This window comes from Magallana gigas, chromosome 3, assembly GCF_963853765.1.
Source record: "Magallana gigas chromosome 3, xbMagGiga1.1, whole genome shotgun sequence".
Lineage (NCBI taxonomy): Eukaryota > Metazoa > Mollusca > Bivalvia > Ostreida > Ostreidae > Magallana > Magallana gigas.
The window spans coordinates 36,129,729-36,149,871 of NC_088855.1; the positions used below are offsets into that span (position 1 = coordinate 36,129,729).

Below are 20,143 nucleotides of genomic sequence, written 5' to 3' on the forward strand. Positions count from 1 at the left end.
ACCAAAACTGGTAAAGGGTCAACATCTTCATAATTGTGATAGTTTCACAAAGGAAAGGATATTTTCAGTAAAGCATAAATTTGTCCGAAATACGAGTACAAACAAAAGAAAAATATACAAGCCTGTGAGTAGATATGAATACTTCCTTTAAAAAAATGACGTAGACCTGTGTTTTTCCCCTATGTGCTATTTATAGATCCTATAAGTGTTAATGCAGAAGTAAGGGTATCGTGAATGACAAACGTATTTTACTCATTATACATGTATGTATTTCAAATTAACAACTGTTAAGCATATTAAAAATCAAGTTGGATATTTAATTAGGCAAACAATAACGACCACCTAGTTCTCCGCGGACTTGCGCAATGAGGTCGGTTTCGCTTTTCCTTCATCAATATTCATGAAAAGGTATATTTTCCTGGCAGGAAAATAAACAATTAAAAATCTATATCTTTGTAACGAGATGGAATTCACCATTGTAATTTACAGATTAAGGATAACTTTTATAAGTAGACAAACACATGCGTTTTCACTGTCATTCAAAATTGACGTAAATTATAGCGTGTATAGCTTTAATGTTAAAAATGTAAAGGAACTATGTAATCTGGGTAAATTTATTCACTTTGGTTTGAAATTAAGAAAAGATTTACTTAATGCAAATTAGATGTTGATATCATAGTATGTACACTTCTGCCACATTCTCCTGTTAACCTACCTGTACGTGTATATTGTTTATATTTATTGTACTGATGAGCTGTATAGCTTAAAGTTAATAAAGAACTTGAACTTGAATAACTCAAATGAACGTCTTCACCAATTACTGGTTTGTAATTTATGGTCTAATGGGCTGTTTAATTAAATGCGTTCATTTGTTGCACTTACTCGGAACGGTGTGTTCCCGTTTTGCACACATTTGATAATTGGGTATAGAACAATAGGTGTGATTTGTGTTGTGATAGCAATTATAGTCTGCTTTCGGTCAAAGATTTTACCTGGATTTTTACCTGTGTTTTATCAACGCCTTAACGATAGAACAAGAAGAATATAGATATTTTGTTCTGTTTTATAAATATTTTTTGTAGTCGTATGTATTCCTACGCCAGAGTTCAATATAGTCTCGTTCAACTCGACACTCGGCTGTCTCCGTAAATCCTTGTCGGCGATTTACGGTGTCAGCCGTGCGTTTGGTTGAACGAGACAAGAGTTCAATATTGCTTGGATCCATACATTTTTCGAGAAATATTTCTATTACTGATACATTGTTTTATTGAATTAATTTTATCTTTAAATATTATTTAACATGATTCAAATGGGGGTTTCTCGACATTCTTGTCGAAAAAGTCCAAAAATTCATAGTATAAAAATGTGCGTAATTCAAATTAGAAACTACATGTACTTGTCAAGCAAAGTAACATATCATTGATTTTAAAATAAATAAACATCGACAAAATCAACTCCCGTCAGTTCTTCAGTACTTTGATTTGATATTGATGCGATATACTTCAATCTGAAAAAAGGTTGAAAATGCATGAATTAAGTCTTCATTTGATAGGTTTTGTGAAGTAATCTTTACAGTTTTTGAAGCATATAAAATTGCCGATTTATCATTATACAGTTTGTCTATTTCTTCGATTATTCAAGCCACAACATAAATGAAAAATATTTAGCAGCGTTCTCACTATAGTCTGTCCCAAGATATTTTTGCCGCATATTTTCTTAAATTATTCAATATTTATAAATACCTCTTGGTTCAGACGATGTTCATTCAATAGTATGAAAAAATCACAAGATTTCCCCTTTGAAACGCCCCCTCTAGCTTGTCGGGTATCAGTACACGGCTAAAAATAAAAAGTCTACGAGGTTTTTCCATTGCCAAGGAGATGAAGACGCCCGGATGATAACGTTGAAAAATTGCGCGAGGTGTCCCGAGTATTTCCGAATGGAGAAAAGATGTCAACATTCCCCATTATAAATCTCCGTAGGAAATCTGTTTTCGTTCCTGTGAATTTTTACGAGGGAAAAATGATAATGTGTGAATGAAGTTATCTTGGGAATTTTCCCTTTCATCGATTTTAATTGCACTTCAGTCACAGGTATGTGTATTTTTTATTAAAAACCGTTCAAATATGCAGCATAAATATCTTGGGACAGACTATAGACGCATTTCCTCCATTTATGTCAGCAAAAGCAATAATTAAATATTAACATATGATATTTTCTCTTCAAACTTTTAACATGTGCTTCCTATAGGCAGTAATTTAAGCAAAGGCGCTACATATTTGCAATATTCATGTTTAAAAAAAAAAAAAAATTGTTCATGACCAAATTGATGTTTAAAATCAAATTCATTAATATGGATGTCAATTATTATGTAAATGTGATTTTATGCAAGTAATATTGTAACATAAAATAAATGTAAATATCAGTTGCGAGTATAGATATGTTTTATTTATTTTATTGTCAATTGCCCTCGCAGGAATTGTAATATAGGCTATAGCAATTAAGCAATTATCTCACCTGGTCAAATTCCCGTTTCGCACACATTTTTTCGATACCTAATTTACAAATGTGTGCAAAACGGGAACAAACCACTCGGAACATACTGTAAGTATTGCTGAAGAGTACACAAGTGTAACGTGAGGTATTTTTTTTTTTATCTTAGTCTATCTATGCAGGCATCTCATTTGAATTAGGACATCGAGGAAGTGATGATTTCGTGCTGTGTTTGCTGCACTGTTATTTGACTTTTGTTTTGATTCAGAACTTTAAATGATGGAAAGATATCATTGCAAGGTCCAATCTGAAGATAAGTTCTGTTTACGATAATTTCGACGAGACTTTTGTAAAAAAAAAAAACAAAAAAACATAAAAAAAAAACCCAGATAAGGTAGCTGAGAAACTTCCTCGTTCAAATACAGAAGAAGGCGTTTTGACAGAACAATCTTGATCGAAGCAACAACAAAAAAAAAAAAAGAAAAAAAAAAGGAAAAAAGCAACGCTTCGCTTGGGTACATTAACTTTAACACCCCTAAGTTTGGAAATAAATACCAATGTTCTTGCCCTCTTGAAGTTTTTCTTCTCCGAAGTAACACGTTGCCATATGCCGAAAGAAAAAAAGACACAGAGCAACATGTGTACACCAAAGAGTGATCATGTTTACGAAGATTTGGAAGAAGCTAAAAAAGATTTGAAAAATCCGAAAAAACGCTCCATGCAAACTTTATTGCACGTACGGGACAAGTCGGAAAATCTTCAACTGCTGTGTTCCGGATTGGCTGTAGTCGACGAAGATAAAATTGTTGTAGTTACAAAAACGGGAGAAATTCTTCTATTCAAAAACACAGGATGCCTCGCATTTTTAGCGGAACTTTTAGAAACCTTTGAGGATGTGACGCCATTGTCAACTAAAGAAATTGCAGCGTCATGCGCGTTTTGCATAAAATTTTTCGAAGTTCAGGACTCGGATATAAAGGAGCTTGAAGAAAAATGCATTGATTTTCAATATTCCGGAGAAACTACGGTTCATGCATTACATTTTGTGAACAATATTTTCTTAATTACTTGTAACATACAAACATGTTTATTATACACCCCTTTCATTCGAATGATAGATCAGAGGGGACGTATACTGAAGCAATTTGTTATTCCAACCATTCATTCCCCACAGCACATAAGTAGTACAGCCGACGGGAAAATCATTTTCATCACTGACCAAGCCCTTAAAAAAGTAGTGGCCATTGACGATTCAGGTACTATCAAGTGGGAAGTTGCAACGGACAGTGTACCACACCACGTGTCACTTTATGGGGAGAAAAGCATCGTGGTCTCTTGCGAGAGGGAGTTGGAATTAAAGCGTTTTTCATTATCTGGAACCCCCCTTTCCCCGGTAGATACCAGACTTGGGCCGAATTCAGCGCCGCTTATTGTCAGTTATTTTTCCAAGAATGACATGTTGTTTTTCTGTTCAGAAATGTTTAACCACTGCGACACAGAGTTCGTGTATTCAGTGAAACCAAAGAAATCGAGACTACAAAAAATTATAAGTATGTTTAAAAAGTGATGTTTCTGAAGAAACTTGTTTCATTGCCTTGGTTTTGTTAGCTTACTCTGCAGGCGTCAAGTCAAACGTTAGGCATACCTTAAGTTTTTCTCAATAATAAATTATGCCTTAACCACAAAAGTATTACTGATTTCTTGAGTTTCGAAATTTAATTTCATGTTTTTTCTGGAATAAAATTTCTTTCATACGATAAACATGGTTCTTGAAAATTTTATCCCCATTTTAAAAGATATTTCAAGATTATGATTACTCTTCAGTTATAACTGAAATTGGCAATGAAATGTATGGGGTTTTTTTGTTGGATGAAATTTGATCCAAGTACTCAAACATGCATGTTGATGTTAATGCAGAAAACACTTTAAGTTTATGAATTACTTAAAGCTAGTCAGCTACACACTGCGAGTGGGTTCTCAAACTCCTCTCTATTAAATCTTAAGATTCAACTTGTGCATTTGTAATGAAAATAAGCCTGTATTTTTGTTTCCTCAAAAAATCGTTTTATTTCCTTAATCCTCAGTGTAAACTTTAAACAGGTTTAATGGCAGTGCTTGTGTTCGACATTTCCCCTTGAAATACAAGCAAACCCATTCGATACTTCTATAACAACTAACAAAATGCTATCTAAATGTACTTGTGTGTATATTCCACAATACATGTATATACAATGCACTCGGTATTAACATTACAATACCGAGTTTACATATAATATGTACAATGTACATGTATATTTGAGGTCAGACGACACGTTCCTCGAGAATCTTTTTTGTATCTCCTCTTAATAAAGAGTTCTAATAAAAAAAAATTAATTTTATAATTATTTTAAAAATGATTGAAATTTAATTGGATCTGATTATGTGTCTAGATGACCGAGTGGTTAGAACCGTGGCCGCTCACTGCCAGAAGCGAATAGGTTCTAGAGGTCGTGAGTTCAAAGCCCCGCCCCGGCCGAGATAGAGTTCCAATATAGTGTATTTTTATATCAGTAATTCAAGTGTATTTTCAAGAAGATTATATAGGAAATTGCATACTCGAGCATTTTGCAGAAATGCCTGGTAAGGTACCCTAATTTTTTGCAAGAAAGCTTGTCAAAATAGTAGTAAACCATCAACAAATTCCTGGAAAAAGTTATATAAAATTGAGGAACGTATCGTCTGACCTTAAATTCAAATATCTTTATATATCGGTATATCTGACACAGACTCGAAATATTTATCCGTTTACCAAGTATACTGGCACTTAAATATACTATTTGATTTTAAAGCTTCCACCTCTCAAATTTAAGAATATCATTTTTGACAATTTATTCAAATGATTTACTATGCAACAAGTACATTTCTATAATAAGGGACCGGTAATTCTGTTTGTGAACAAAGTTATATCGATTCAGATCTGAAAATGTTTTTAAAAGGACCTGAGCACGATTTGAGATGAATATTTTATTTTGAATTTTATGTATAAAATTGTTTACATGGGGATTCACCAAAATTTGAATGTTAGAAGTCAAGTTACATGCGAGATACTATGTTAACGAAGCTAGAGTCCTATATTTGTTTAAAGTAATGTAAAAAAAAATGCCTTATCCTTGACAAAATAACTTGTGGCAAACGAGATAAACTGTATCAATGTGCTCATAGATAATTTTATCAACAACAAAAATATTATATTGAAACTTATATCTTACAACACGAACGTAAACAATAACAGGATCCGAGCTTTGTTTACAAAACAGAAATATTTGGTTTTCAAATTTTGACAAAGCATAAAAACATATATATTGACCATTCTAGACATTAAAAATGAAAAATTAAATTTTGAAAAAATCGAGCTCATATCGTACCCCTTTAATGACAATGAATAGGCAAATTATTGTTGAATTAAGTATTTGGCAATTTTCTACCTATCTCATTTTTTATATGTAAGGAAACTTAAAAGAATGTTTTAACTGAACTTTTAAAATGTTTACCACAAAATGATTGTATGTAGTGATAGATAATTCCAGTGAAGTGTGATTAGTGATAATAAAGATGATGAAGGCAATGATTATACATGTATATACATCGTTATGCTGAAAAGTTTAAAAAAAATTTACTTGCAAAAGTAAGTATAATTAGTAATTATACAGTACAGATAATTATAAGTAAAGTATTAAATATTGTTCCTTTGATATGAATCCACATGAATCAATGAATAAATGATATCTGATATAATGGAACAGTTTCAGTTATTTTTGCGAAAATTATCCAACCAATATGAATTCAATACGTTGATATTCCACGCGTTCTCCATCGCCCCAATAGGTTGTAAAAATCTATCAGAAAGACCGTATTTGATTGAACATGGCCATCAAAACAATATTCCCAGATGTAAACAGGTTGATGATTGAAGTATGCTCATGTAAAGAAGATCATAAATACTAAATGATTGTTTGTTAAATGAAGAGAGGTCACCAGTATTTGTTAACCTTGGGTAAGCGTACATCAGTTTCATCGTTTTGCAGCAGTGGCTATGACCATGTCGCTTCTACCTTATCTTATACTTTTGGTCTTAGTTCATGAATCGTTTGAAAATGGCGTCGTATTTACAGAATGCGATTACACCCAGTGTGGAGGAAGAGAACCTATTTACACCCCATTTAAAAGCTACAATGTCAGTTTTAGGATGGAATGCTTGATTCGTTGTCTTGACAACAGTTTTTGTAATTTCGTCGGCCATCACGATAAGCAGTGCACATTATATCCATCTCTGGACCCTCTTTACGACATGCAGCCCTCGGATTTGGAATGGAGGTTTTGGTCAAGACGTGAGTCCTTTTGAAATATAATACCCCTTGGTTCTACTTATATATGTACTCATCAGAAAGTAAAGCATATTTTTTATCGTAAATCATCGAGTTAAGAAATGCAACCGCACAGTTCGCATTCATGGTACTGTCGTATTATCTTTGTTACGCCGCATTAGCGCATACAGGCAACATTACCATGTTTACAGAAAAACTTTTTTTTTCAACTTAAGCTTTGCATGCTCTAAAATGAAATACTTGTTGAGGAGCATTTGCATGATATATTCACTGAGTATTAATTCCGTATAAAGAGGAAAGTGGGTCTACGGGGGGCTGTTCGCTTCGAAAATAAAAACTTTTCAACAAACGTGCATTATTTAATAAACTTTAAAATGTAACTGCCAAATAAAACGATTACCGATATGGCCCAGGTACGGAAGCTTATTGAGGCCAGCTTAGCAGAAACAATAATTTCTTTTGCGTTTAAACGCAATAACTATTGCGTTTAATCGCAATCTTTTGCGTTAAATCGCAATAAGTTTTGCGTTTAAACGCAAAAGATTGCGATTAAACGCAATAGCTATTGCATTTAAACGCAAAGAACATTGCGTTTTAACGCAAAGGTTTGCGTTTAAACGCAAAGTGTTGCGTTTAAACGCAAAAGTATTGCGTTTAATCGCAAAAAATTATTGCGTTTAAACGCAACGTGAATATTGCGTTTAAACGCAATAATGTTTGCGAATAAACGCAAACGTTTTTGCGATTAAACGCAACCATTTTGCGATAAAACGCAATAATCGTTGCGTTTAATCGCAAAAGGTATTGCGTTTAAACGCAGTAGTTATTGCGTTTTATTGCAAAACTGTTCTTTTTTATTTGAACATGACTTGTTAAAGAAGAGGTTATGACATACATATATATATAAGTAGGACATACTAATGTTATGCCACAATCATTCGTCAATCTGTTCATTAAACGTTATGTTAGACATTTCTCGATTTTTTCGTCGTGCTCTCTCATCTATTTCTAATTGTTTTTCATATTGTTTCTCATAAATCGAATCTTAATTATTCAATAAAATCAAATAGTCCGCACATACACTGTATAACTGCCATCCATAATGCTTTATTATATCATTGTCAAATGAGAGTGATACTGTTTATTCAATATGACGAATTGATTTGGCATTTATTGTAATTGTTATATCACTGATTTGAATAAGTGATATCACCTATTGAAAAAGTGATAACATTTATTAGAATTGGTATTATTACCTATCAATCACTTATTTATCTTGTGATGTGAACAAGGGATATTACATATTTGAAAAAAATGATACGCGTGTGTCACTCTTTGACTGTGAATAGATGGAATCACCTATTCAAATAGATGGTTTTACTTTTAAAAAGGTTATATAACCTATTCAATTTGGTTATATCTTGGAGACAATAAATTTTCATAGTATAGCCATCAATGCAACTGTTTGTGCAAGTTTCATTTGTTTTAATTTGTCACACGAATCGACATGCCTCTATATATAAGGCCCCTTGGCATAATGCTCTGCGATGAAGTCTTTTCCGGGTTTTTTCAATCCAACTGTTTCTCACAGTCTAGATACAAAGTATCCGGCAAGCAAACATCACTTGTGCATCCATCAATAGCCATTTTGCATGTCATCTCTAAGGAAGAATTGGAACCAAATATAAGCAAAGACTTATTCTCTCTCTTGTATTTATAGCGCGATCCTTCTTTTCAGGATACATTTGCTTAGACGTGCCTGATGCTTTCAAGTTATGACAACTTACTATTCCGTTATAAGTTTTTCCAAGTGAAAACCAGAAATTGAGTCTTTGTGATGTGTCAAGTGGTGTCATCAAATCACGGACTTGGTACATATACTAAGTGTATATACAAGCAAATGAATAAATTGCGATTTAACGCAAAAATCATTGCGTTTAATCGCAAAATCATTGCATTTAATCGCAAAATTATTGCGTTTAATCGCAAAAATTATTGCGTTTAATCGCAAAAACGTTTGCGTTTATTCGCAAAATATATTGCCTTTAAACGCAATAATAGTTTTGCGTTTAAACGCAATATTTGTTTTGCGTTTAAACGCAATAATTTTGCAATTAAACGCAATACATTGCGTTTAAACGCAAAACTTTGCGTTTTAATGCAATCCACTTTGCGTTTAATCGCATAACTTTTTGCGTTTTATCGCAATCTTTTGCATTTAAACGCAAAATACATTGCGAATAAACGCAAAAGATTGCATTAAAACGCAATAACTATTGCGATTTAACGCAAAATAAATTAATTTATTAACAGATCTGGCCTCAATAAGCTTCCGTACCCAGGGGCTTCTTGTAAATATCATTTTTCGAATCTGTGTATAAGGCATATGCGTTCATCACTTTATAATTTAAAAACCTATAGTAGCATGATTATATTGAAATTTAATTAAGGAGGCTGGAAGTTCAACAAATTAACCATCAGATCTTCCTTGAATTATTAGATATGAATTGTTAAGCTATTTCCTATGGTCTTGTAAAAAAAATTATCTTTTATAAAATCTGTTTTCCAAAAGTTTACTTTTTTTTGTTTAAATATGCCTCTATGAACAAAAACTGAAAATGGCAGTTTTCAAGAAATTTTCTGTCTCCAAACGTTAAGATTAAATTAATTTTGTTTCAAGGAGGGAGGTTTTCAAAACAATGAGTATTCCCTTTTATAAAGTGTGAAATTGCCACATTTGTCTGTACAAATTTTCCAGATAAAATTCTACACCTCTTTATGTACAACGTTGCAAGCAAACAAGTTGGAAACTCCAAGATTAAAGTTGAAAAAAACAACTTTAAAGTTGGAATTTAATTTTAAAAAAAAGTTACAACGTAGCATTATCCTGTATTATTTTTCTACTGTCAAATTTTCCGAGACAAACCTCTAAATATTTACTCGAATCTTACCTTCATACAATCATTATTGTTTAAAAAAATAAACCGCAATGCGTAATATGTGTATATATGTTATAATTGTATTTGCAGTGACATATAGGCCCAATGGGCCGGGTGTTTCATTATATATTTTGTATAACATTTTGTAATTTGTTATAACACATGTCACTATAATAAATTATTTACTTACTTACTTATACGCTTCTATATATTTAATTAATTCTGAGTGTACAATTTTTCTATCACATTTTTAGAGTCAAACACAGTACCTCAATATTTTAATGTATCAGCTACTAATCTGAAACTCATGACATCGAAACCCAAACGGAATTTTACCATTCTTTCTCTCTAGGAATTTTTTAAAGGCATGGTCACACGTTTTACAATTTGGATAGATTAAAACGGTTACTATATTTAGATTATGCTTTGCATCTACGATAATGTCGTCTCATATCATGTCTGTGATATGTGTTTTACAGGCTTTATTTGTGAGTATGGTTTCGTCTTGTCGATGTTTTCTGCAAACTATAGGTATTCACAGAAATTTCCATCCATGTATGTGATAGAAAATCAAAACATTGGTAAATCTGATTATTTTTTTTTCGCTTGCTAAAATTGACTTGAAAGAAAAACTCCAATGTATTTTGGAAAAGTCAACTTTACGCAATGTGTCTAATCAAAATCGTTGATTGCTTTGGTGGTTTTGATTAATTATACATTAGCATTAATCTTTGATCACAGTTACGTGCAATTACCAGTATTTGCTTGCGATATTCAATTATTTCACTCAAAAGGGTCAACTGATATTATTAATTTGATGACTTATTGACTTTGAATAAAAATCAGACATATCATGCCAGTATGGAATAATAGACAACAACACATGTGAAATTATTAGACTCTTCATATTTTATTCTCATGTGAAATTGAAAGGTGTTGTTAACAAAAGTTTGTTCAAGTCGTGTAATTGCATTTATGGGAAGGAATGACTGCGATATATACAACATCCATTTATCTATATCGAGTGTTTGTATTGGATTGAATTGCCACTCTTAGATGAGATGTATGAAATAAATAATCAAACAATAAATATTTTTAATAGGTATGCGACTGTGTTTGTTTACTGCGCACACCATCTGAAACCCCCGGCACACCCTTAATTGTTCGAGGCATTCGAGGAGTTCCGAAGCCAGCCCGACTCAGGGGTTTACGGAATCGACATTGTTTTATAATCAAAATACTTTCAGCATTTTAGAATTTTTTTTGAAATTTTACAATATTTGGCCTAAAGAGAGTTTTTAAAATTTTTAAACATTTTGCAAACTTTTAGAAAAGGCCCAACAAGATCCGAACCCTCAACTTACAGACACATAGTTAACGGTCTAACCGATTGCGCTACACTGTTAAGTAAAATTATTTTGAGGGAAAATATTACTTTAATTTTTATTTTGATACGGAGTACGTCCCAATTTGCAGATGCCACACACAACCTTTCAGCTGAAATTTGTTATTTACATGCTTAATTAACTTAATAAAATAGTGCAAGAGGTTTTAAAGAATAAGAGTGTGAAAATACATGCATGCTACAAGTAAATGATCTTTTTCGCATGGTGTACGTATGCGTTTTCGAGATGCAGAATAGGATTAATTAACAAGCATTAACGTTTCTTTTATTATGGTCAGCTGGGTTGTGCTCTAATTGGATTATCATCATGATGTTGACCAATATAGGTTAATCGCAAGGGCTCTTGTAGAAAAAAAATCGTTTAAATAATGGCTATCTTGGAAGATAATTTCTAATGAGATAAAAGGAAGGTTTTTTTTCTTAAAACCCCCTACCACATTATCACACGCCAGTAATAGAAAAAAAGTTAATGTGTGTAATTTTCTTTTATTTTGCTTTTTTTTTTTTCTTGAAAGAGATTATTGATGTGTTATTTACAAGGATCCATACAGAATGGTCAAGATTTATGACTCATGAAATCATGAAGTTTTGTGCATTTTAATCCTGATTGTCAACGATATACTTTTTCTTTTACAGCAAATCCATGTGAATTGTTTCCATGCCTGAACTCTGGTTGCTGCGTTCAAGATCGGGATACCTTTAAATGTTTGTGTCCTGAACAATATGCCGGGAGTGTGTGCGGGGAAAAGGGTGACTCCTTACTTCAATTTACATAACACAAAGATTTAAATTGGAAATGTAAATAAAGTTAAATATAAACCTTTACGACTAAAAAATAACTATGCAAAGTTCTTTTGGCAAAGCAAAAAAAGAAAATGATTGATGAATGTATCATATTTGGGACTCTGTACAGTTTAAGGTCAATATACTGTTTGTTTTCCATTTTTCAGTTGACTGTGCCTCCAATCCTTGTAAGAATGCGGCCAGCTGTTTCATGATAAGTGGCCTCTTCTCATGTTCCTGTCCCTCGGGATTCACGGGAACACTGTGCGACCAAATTTCCCCGTGATGTGTGACAAAACCTGCGGGAATTTTCAATGAGAGAATTTTAAAAAATAATTTAGAAATCATGTTAGTCATATTTTATGTTGTTATATAAGATACTTATTGGTGTACGGCATCTTCAGAGACCCAAGCTAGCCCAGTCTCGCAGTCTTGGGTCAACTCTTTAATATTTTTTTGTTTGGTCTTTTTTGTATCAATATTTTGATTCTCATTCCACTGGTGATAGAACTTCACTCATTTTTCATTGGAGACATGAAAACATAGAACACATAGCTTAAATGATATCATTGCTTGTTATTACATACTGTTTTATGATTTTCTCTAGTCCAACGAATATGACAACTTTCTAGTTCATACATTGATAAACGTTTTATAAGCAAAATATCCATAACTCTTAACGTACTAGTATTCTTTCTAGGTGTATAACTGTTTGAGCATTTTTTTAAAAATTTATTTACATGTATTTATTTATATTTGATTAGTGTGTTCTTTTCAAGTATGGGGAGCTTGAAATGAAAACTCAGAGCATTTTATTGGGATTTAACAGATATATATCAAAGTTTTTGTCCAATTACGGCCATGATACATCTACGTGTACCTTATTTTTTAATTAATAAGCGACACATGCCAAATAAATGTGTATTTCAAGAAGCACCGCTTTAAAATCTCTGAAATCATAACCCCGTTATTATTTTTTCCTTACATAATAGTACACTAACTAATGTATTACAATAATATAAAGGACTTCAAATGAAATGCTGTTTAAATCTTATTGCTTCCTTGTACATTTTGAAATACTTATACATTTTAATTGGCAAAGCGTCATTGCTTGGATTTATTGTTGTTTTTAGAAAAAAGACACATTTTAATCCCAGATCAGTTTTTAAAAATGGAATTAAAACGACGATGCGGGGTGGGATGGGGTGTGCTAATTTTGTTCTTGATTTCTGAGCAATACAGATGTCTTTAGATCACAGCTTAGTTTAAACTTGTTAATGAAAAAGCTCATAAAAATACTTCCTTGTTTTTATATTTATTATCCTGCCAATTTGGTTGTAATGGTAAATTTTGTTATTAAAGCGAAGGAGAAATCAGAATTTATTTATTGCGATAAAATGGAGGGAATAAATATTTCTAAAATCCTCGTGTAAAATATGTATCGATATTTCCTGTTATAAAGATGGGTGAAGGAATATCTTCCTGGTGATACTTTTCATGCATATACATAAACCATGGATCAGAGAGTTCATTTATCAGATTTCTCGCTCTTAATATACACCAACTCCAGATATCTGTACAAAGTTTAATAAGTATAATTCTGAAGTTGTTCGAGTAATATTCTTGACAGCACCGTATTTCAAGCGGAAATTGGGTGGACCGAGAAGTCCTGCATTTAGATAGAAGCTTACGTGATTTGCCGACTGTTGCGTTCTTGTTCACGATTTTAAAATGGCACAGCCAACATATCTGGATGTAGATAGCTATGATGTTGTTGATAACGAAAATGTTTATGCGAACGATCTATTTGAAAGTTCTAATTATATTGCATACGCTGATTTAGTGTTTGACCCGGGCTCAAAAAATGCATGTCATCGGGCATTTTGTGTATTTGAAACTAAGGGTAGCCCAAATGAAAAAATGATCTCTCCCATAATGCATGTCTACACAAACGAGACCGAAGTGGAACACGTACTTTTGATTTCAGATGGAGAAATTTCGGAGAGCGATTCAGATTCCGACGAAAGTTATCATTCGTATTTGGATATCGATGAAGAGATTGAATGTGAAAAGCTTAAATGGCCTAAAGATACGCTTGAACAAGATCTCCAAAGAATTTGTACATCACCTGCTAAAAAGGGACCTTCGAAACTGACTTGTACTGGCATGGTAGTGCTAAACAATCACCGGGTTGTCATAGTTACCACTGATGGAGAGATTCTTGTCTTTGAGGCCAATGGTTCTTTTTTATTTCTGCGAGATTTTCCGGAACAATTTGAGAATGCGACAACATTTGCAGATTCCATCATTGCAGCTACTAGTGGATTTTGTATTCGATTTTACAAAATTGTGGAGAGTGATGTTTTGGAACTCAAAGAAAAATGTTTGGACTTTGAAAGTAATGCTTATATGACTGTTCACGGAATATTCTACAATAGTAAAGAATTCATAGTATCGTGTAATTTACAGTCAGTTAGTCCGAAACCATACATAAGAGTTCTGGACAAACGGGGTGGGATAACAAAGACGATTGAACTACCAGGCCTTTTATCTCCAACTTATGTTACATGCAGTCTAGATAGGAAACACATTTTCGTCAGCGATCCGAAATTGAAAACAATATTTGCTTTAAATCGGGCCGGTAAAATTCAATGGAATAAAATGGATGAAGAGATACCAACATCACTGACAGTCATTCCAAAGCAGACGCTGGTCGTGGCATGTCAAAACCCGTGTTCCTTCAAACTTTACTCTTACGATGGAGTATTGATCAGTAAGCTTGTTTCTGGTGAGTACGATGTAGAACGGTCGCCCGTCACCGTATCTTATCACGCCCACCTAAAACTGCTTTTATTCTGTCCCGAGACCCATGTCGTTGGTGAAAAAGACTTCTTCTACGTTTTGAAAACAAAAATTTCAAAGAAGAAAAAAACGTCTTCAAAGTTATCATTGCGATAAGATACTAGACATTTGCCCTTCTTTAACATACATTTTGGTTCCATTGTGCTTCATTTTGTCTTTATTTTTAACCGTTGAAAACCAAAACCAGAACTATTATGTAAATATGTTTAATGATGTCAAAATACATTTAACTTCCTTGTTAAAGCATTTCCGAGTATCTTAAAATTAGTTTTAGAGTCAAGGAAATTCTGCTATAATGCATTTTAAAAATACATATATGATCGTGATCAATAGCGGAACTAAAATAAAATACTTTACACCCAAAACGGATATTGTTTAATATTTGGACCGATCTCGGACTGGGACGCGATTCCTTGTGTCAGGAATTGATTGATTTAATTCTATTTCCTCGTATTAATACATGTACTAGAATTCTGAAACTTGTCATACAAAACACTTAATTATGTTGCATTAACAAACTTGAAATTGGTGAGCATGGCGGCCGATTACGTGAACACCACGAAATTTAAGGAGTGTCGGTTTAACGTCGTGTATGCGGACCTGGTGTTTGACCAGGGATCCCTTAACTCTTGCCACCAAGCCTACTGTGTTTTTGAGGAGGGACCTATCTATTCATATATGCCAAAGAATGAAAATGGCAGCGGGGAGAATGTTGAAGAAGGAGGCATGTATGAATTTCTGGAGCTGAAATCAGACGGGGAAAGCGATGGTTCTACCTCCGACACTCATTCTTATCTGGATATGGAACTAGAAAATGAGCTCTACCACGCAAAAGAGAAGAACAGGTCCAGTACATACGGCGAAGGACCATACAGCAGGGTAGGAGAAATCCCCGACACCCAAATGATTAAACCAACACTGGAAAAAAGGGAGAAAAAGACGTCGCACAAGAAATCAAAGATCTACTGCACTGGAATGGCTGCTTTGAATGATGGTCGAATCGTCGTGGCGACAAAGAATGGGAAACTCTTAGTGTTTGGTCTTAGAGGAGACATTTTATTTCAGAGAGAATTTCAAAGCCGGTTTGAAGATATCACGACGGTTGGAAAATCGGAAGTGGCTGTAACTTCTGGCTGCGATATCAAGATGTTTACTGTGGAGAACTCGCAAGTTGTTGAACTTCCTGATAAATGCATCAGATGCAAGTTTCCAGGAGAAGCATCAATACATGGAATACATTTTGCTGCAAACCAGTTCTACATTTCATGCAAACTTCAAACGGACTGCGTTGTTCCTAAACCGTTGATTAGGGTTTACGATTCAAAGGGGCACCTGTTGAAAACCTTTGAAATCCCACGACTAGCTTCGCCTAAGTATGTCGTAAGCAGTTCGGATGGAAAGCATATTTTCATTACAGACCAAAGGAATCGGACAATTGTGGCCTTAGACAATGAGGGAAATATAAAATGGGAGGCAACAGACCTGTCAATTCCAAAATCGATCACTATCATCGGCAAAAACCGCCTCGTTGTGGCTTCGGAAGGATCCTCGTCTTTCAAGTGTTTTTCATTCGGTGGGAAAATGGTACGAACAATTGAATCAGAAATGCACACTTCCTCTTCTCCGTTTTTAATTTATTACCACGCGCCCACTAACAAACTGTTGTTTTGCCCCGAAAAGCATATGATCGGATCTCGCGATTCCGTATTTTCTCTGAAACTGAAAAAGTCTAAAAGAAAGCGACTGTCAAGTATTCTGTTTCCATTTGCTAAGGAATGAGTATTTGTAATTTAATGTTAATTAGTATTTATTCGTAAACATAGTCAGTTTATACATGTAGTTTTGCTCTGCGAAATGCAATTCACACTGTATAAAGATGAAACTACGTACATTAAAATTACAATGTGAAAATTTAAAATTTGAAGCTGCTTCGTTTGATTGTATGTTTTTGTAACAAACATGTTTGAACAATTATTTTATCTGTTAATTATAAGTTACACTTTCAAGACGCATGCGCTATGCATTTTTGTGTTATTAAACCCATTTCTGTTTTCCCTACTTCGCGATCGGAAATTTGTTTATCAATAAGAAATGAATTTTATATGTTTACACTTATTCGCCAAATACTTTTTCAATCATTTCCTCCTTGACTTTGGATGTTTTGTGATTGAAAATTTAAAAAAATTATGTATGTGTAAATTGGCTCGAACTAATAACTTTCGATGAAAATTGGTTGGATTTTTTGTACTTGAATGGCAAAAAAGGTACCCCGGACCAAGCAGCTTAAAGTAATTAAAGTTTGTTTTAATTTACTACAGTTTTCGTCACTAGGTTTACATTACGGCGTTGTCATTTAGATTATATACAATTTGTTTACAGATGAATCCTTTGAGTACAGTGTATGTTACCCCCCCCCCCCCCCCCCAACTCGCCCACTGTTTTGTAATCATGTTATAAGCACGATAAACATGTACATATTCCAGTTAACAATTTTTAACAACCAAAAACATTCTAGATTTAAATTGATTTTAGCCATATCAATCGTGAAAATTGAATATATTTGGGCATTTCTAAGTATACTCGGTATGTACCTCGAGTAAGAAAATACAATTCTTTAACAATTAGAAATACATGAAGCAATAGTACAATAATATTCATTAGACGCAAAGACTTAGGTTTTTTTTCCAGTAAATAACACACAACATATTGTCTGATTTGATGGAAAAAAAACCAACCAATTTGGTAAAACGAACTTGTTCAGAAATTATGTTGTGTAAATTGTTTACATAATGAAGGATTTATTTCAAGAATACCGGTAGCTTAGAATCAGATATGAAGTTTCTCTTTGAGAAATTTGGTAAATTCGTCGAAGTTAAAGTCTGCATCTCTGCCATGGCAAATAGTTCTCTTGCAGCAGGCGGGGTATTTGGCCTCTAGGTTCTCCTTGGTGTAACAGGCAAGGTCTGTTCCATTTGTTGGAGCTGGGTCCTCACGACAGCTGGAAAAGAAAGAACATTAGTCTCGTATTACATTTAAAGACAATGGAAAGAGTGAGAGTTGTTCATTTCCACAATATGTTGCCGAAATTTAACGGAAAAAATCCCCATAGACACATCAGAGTATGGAAATGATTGTTCATTATTAAATGTGCAAACATTTTTTCACACCAATAACATTTAAAACAATGGAAAAGTTTTGTAAATTGTGCATGCATTTATTACATGTTTTTCATTCATCAACCCAGAATCGTTTATATTTTAATAATTTAATTCTGGTTGTAACACGCTTTCCGATTGGTTGAAAAATTTATTTTATATCGTATAAAGAATGTTGCCTACGTCATAGTAAGACAAACGTCAAAAACGTATCAATCCGCCTGACGTTACGTTTGAATTTTGTACAATTTGATGTCATTTTATAGATCAAATGACCGTTTTTATCAATAATTGATAGCAAATAAATTAAATTATAAGGAATGAATTCAATATTTATTAGTTTTATACGATATAAAATGGTTTGGAACAGTTTACGCTTTTTTATAAACCGCTTCGCGGTTTATAAAGCGTAAACTGCCCCAAACCATTTTATATCGTATAAAACTAAAAAATATTGAATTCATTCCTTAATTAAAAATATAAAATAAGCTTTAAAATGAAGATAAAACTATTTAACGAACGCACCGATAGCAATGGAAGCCATCCGCCAGACAGATACATTGCGAGCAACCGTCATGGAAGGCGTCTTCTTGTTTGAACTGAATGCCTCGAAAGTAGCAGGGATCTAGAACCAACATATATTTGAATTGAACGTATTTTTTCGACCAGATATGTCAAAAGGATGAGACACAAGTTCTAAAAAACTTAGATTAAATATAATTATTTGTTTTATAAAGCAATTTCTTTTAACAAACCCTTTCAACAAGAGAGCAACTTGCTGCAGAACTATAGCTCTACAGGATTTGGGTTGACCTCCCGTAGAGCTACAGTTCCGTCCATATAGAAACCTTTATTTTTGTGCATATAACAAGTTGTGCAGGGTTTTTTTTTACCCAAAATATAATTAAAGAATATATTCTGTGAAAAATTTAATACCAAAACTTCCTGGGCCAATTTTATTATTGATGTATTTCACTTTTAAGGAAGTTCTTTATTTGTAAATAATAAAAAAAAAACTAGGGGAAAATAATGTCATTCATTTATACATCTAAAATACTAGTATACACAGGCAGAGAACCGGAATAGGCTTTGTCTGCTGTCCCAATCCATAAGTATTTCTGTAACTTATAACCATTTTAAATAAATTTTTTAAAGCTAAAATATAGTTTTAATATAAAGACAAATACTGTTTATCTGAGATGTGCCCTACAATGCTTAAAGATAAATAAAATAATAATTAAGAATGTTAAGGAACTGGGAGAAACTTCCTCACCACACGCCGGTATCTTACAGTACCCCCAGTAATCGTTGCCCGGGGCAGTATGATTCTGTCTTGTGTAACACCACGGTTTTTCACCGCTGCCTAACGGATTCCTGCAATAATTCCTATCCAATCCTTCATCCGGGTACTGTTGAGGAGTGACGTCATAATCGTGCTTGTCCCAGTCGATACACGTGTCTCCGTTTACTGTACTGGACACTGACCCCCTGTAGTACCTCCCTTTGTCGATCACAGACACACAGTTATCTACCAACAAAGAGTCGATATCGTAATTGATTTTTTGGTTCTGATGAAGTTAAAAACATTCTTTTTAAAATGAATCAGCTCCTTTCATTTATGCTTCAAAAATGATATCAGAATTGGTAGTATCTTCCTGAACTTAACCAAGAGAGTCTGACTGAGAGAGAGAGAGAGAGAGAGAGAGAGAGAGAGAGAGAGAGAGAGAGAGAGAGAGAGAGAGAGAGAGAGAGAGAGAGAGAGAGAGAATCATGATAAAAAGTTATAGATTTAAAAAATAAACTATTTAAGAATTTAAAAAGTGAGTAAAAGACTTAAGTTGAATATGAGTCATACCTGTGTATAAGCATTGTGTTTGAGTTAATGGTATATTTGTAAACGCTAGTAAAAAGAATCCTAGAATGTCCAAAAACACAAAGGTTCCCATCATAAGGTTAATCTTTCACTCTTTTAACAAAATATGAGGAAATGTTACATACTTATCGCATGTTGTTCAGCAGGTGCTTGGAGCAGGTGTTTCTGTGGGGTGTATCAATTGTAACACGTAGCTACGTGTAAATGAGTTGGAAACCACTATAAAGTGACGCAAATAGATGTACATGTAAATTTTCATGCAGGGGTTT

General features: G+C 33.5%; 1 protein-coding gene and 1 long non-coding RNA gene across 2 annotated transcripts; one reads left to right on the forward strand and one right to left on the reverse strand.

Moving 5' to 3' along the window:
- Nucleotides 1-884: 884 nt before the first annotated feature.
- On the forward strand, nucleotides 885-13,304 carry LOC105333467 (uncharacterized). Its single transcript, XR_004603776.2, has 3 exons — nucleotides 885-6,860; nucleotides 11,838-11,951; nucleotides 12,152-13,304. It is a non-coding gene; the product is annotated as an uncharacterized lncRNA (long non-coding RNA).
- A 4,266-nt stretch (nucleotides 13,305-17,570) lies between these two features.
- Nucleotides 17,571-19,991, reverse strand: LOC105333466 (uncharacterized). The gene is made up of 4 exons (XM_034480006.2): nucleotides 19,857-19,991; nucleotides 19,275-19,529; nucleotides 18,527-18,626; nucleotides 17,571-17,844 (listed from the first exon to the last, which is right to left on the reverse strand). Exons 1-4 carry the CDS (start codon nucleotides 19,948-19,950, stop codon nucleotides 17,673-17,675), a joined length of 621 nt encoding a protein of 206 aa, XP_034335897.2. The 5' UTR covers nucleotides 19,951-19,991; the 3' UTR covers nucleotides 17,571-17,672.
- Between the last annotated feature and the right edge of the window lie 152 nt (nucleotides 19,992-20,143).

Bases quoted from the DNA above. Each gene is read 5' to 3' on its own strand.
- LOC105333466 (XM_034480006.2), bottom strand. From the start codon at position 19,950: ATGATGGGAACCTTTGTGTTTTTGGACATTCTAGGATTCTTTTTACTA. The intron at 18,627-19,274 runs GTGAGGAAGTTT...TGTTGGTTCTAG, and splicing joins CTGTAAGATACCGGCGTGTG to ATCCCTGCTACTTTCGAGGC. The intron at 17,845-18,526 runs GTGCGTTCGTTA...TTTCTTTTCCAG, and splicing joins GATGGCTTCCATTGCTATCG to CTGTCGTGAGGACCCAGCTC.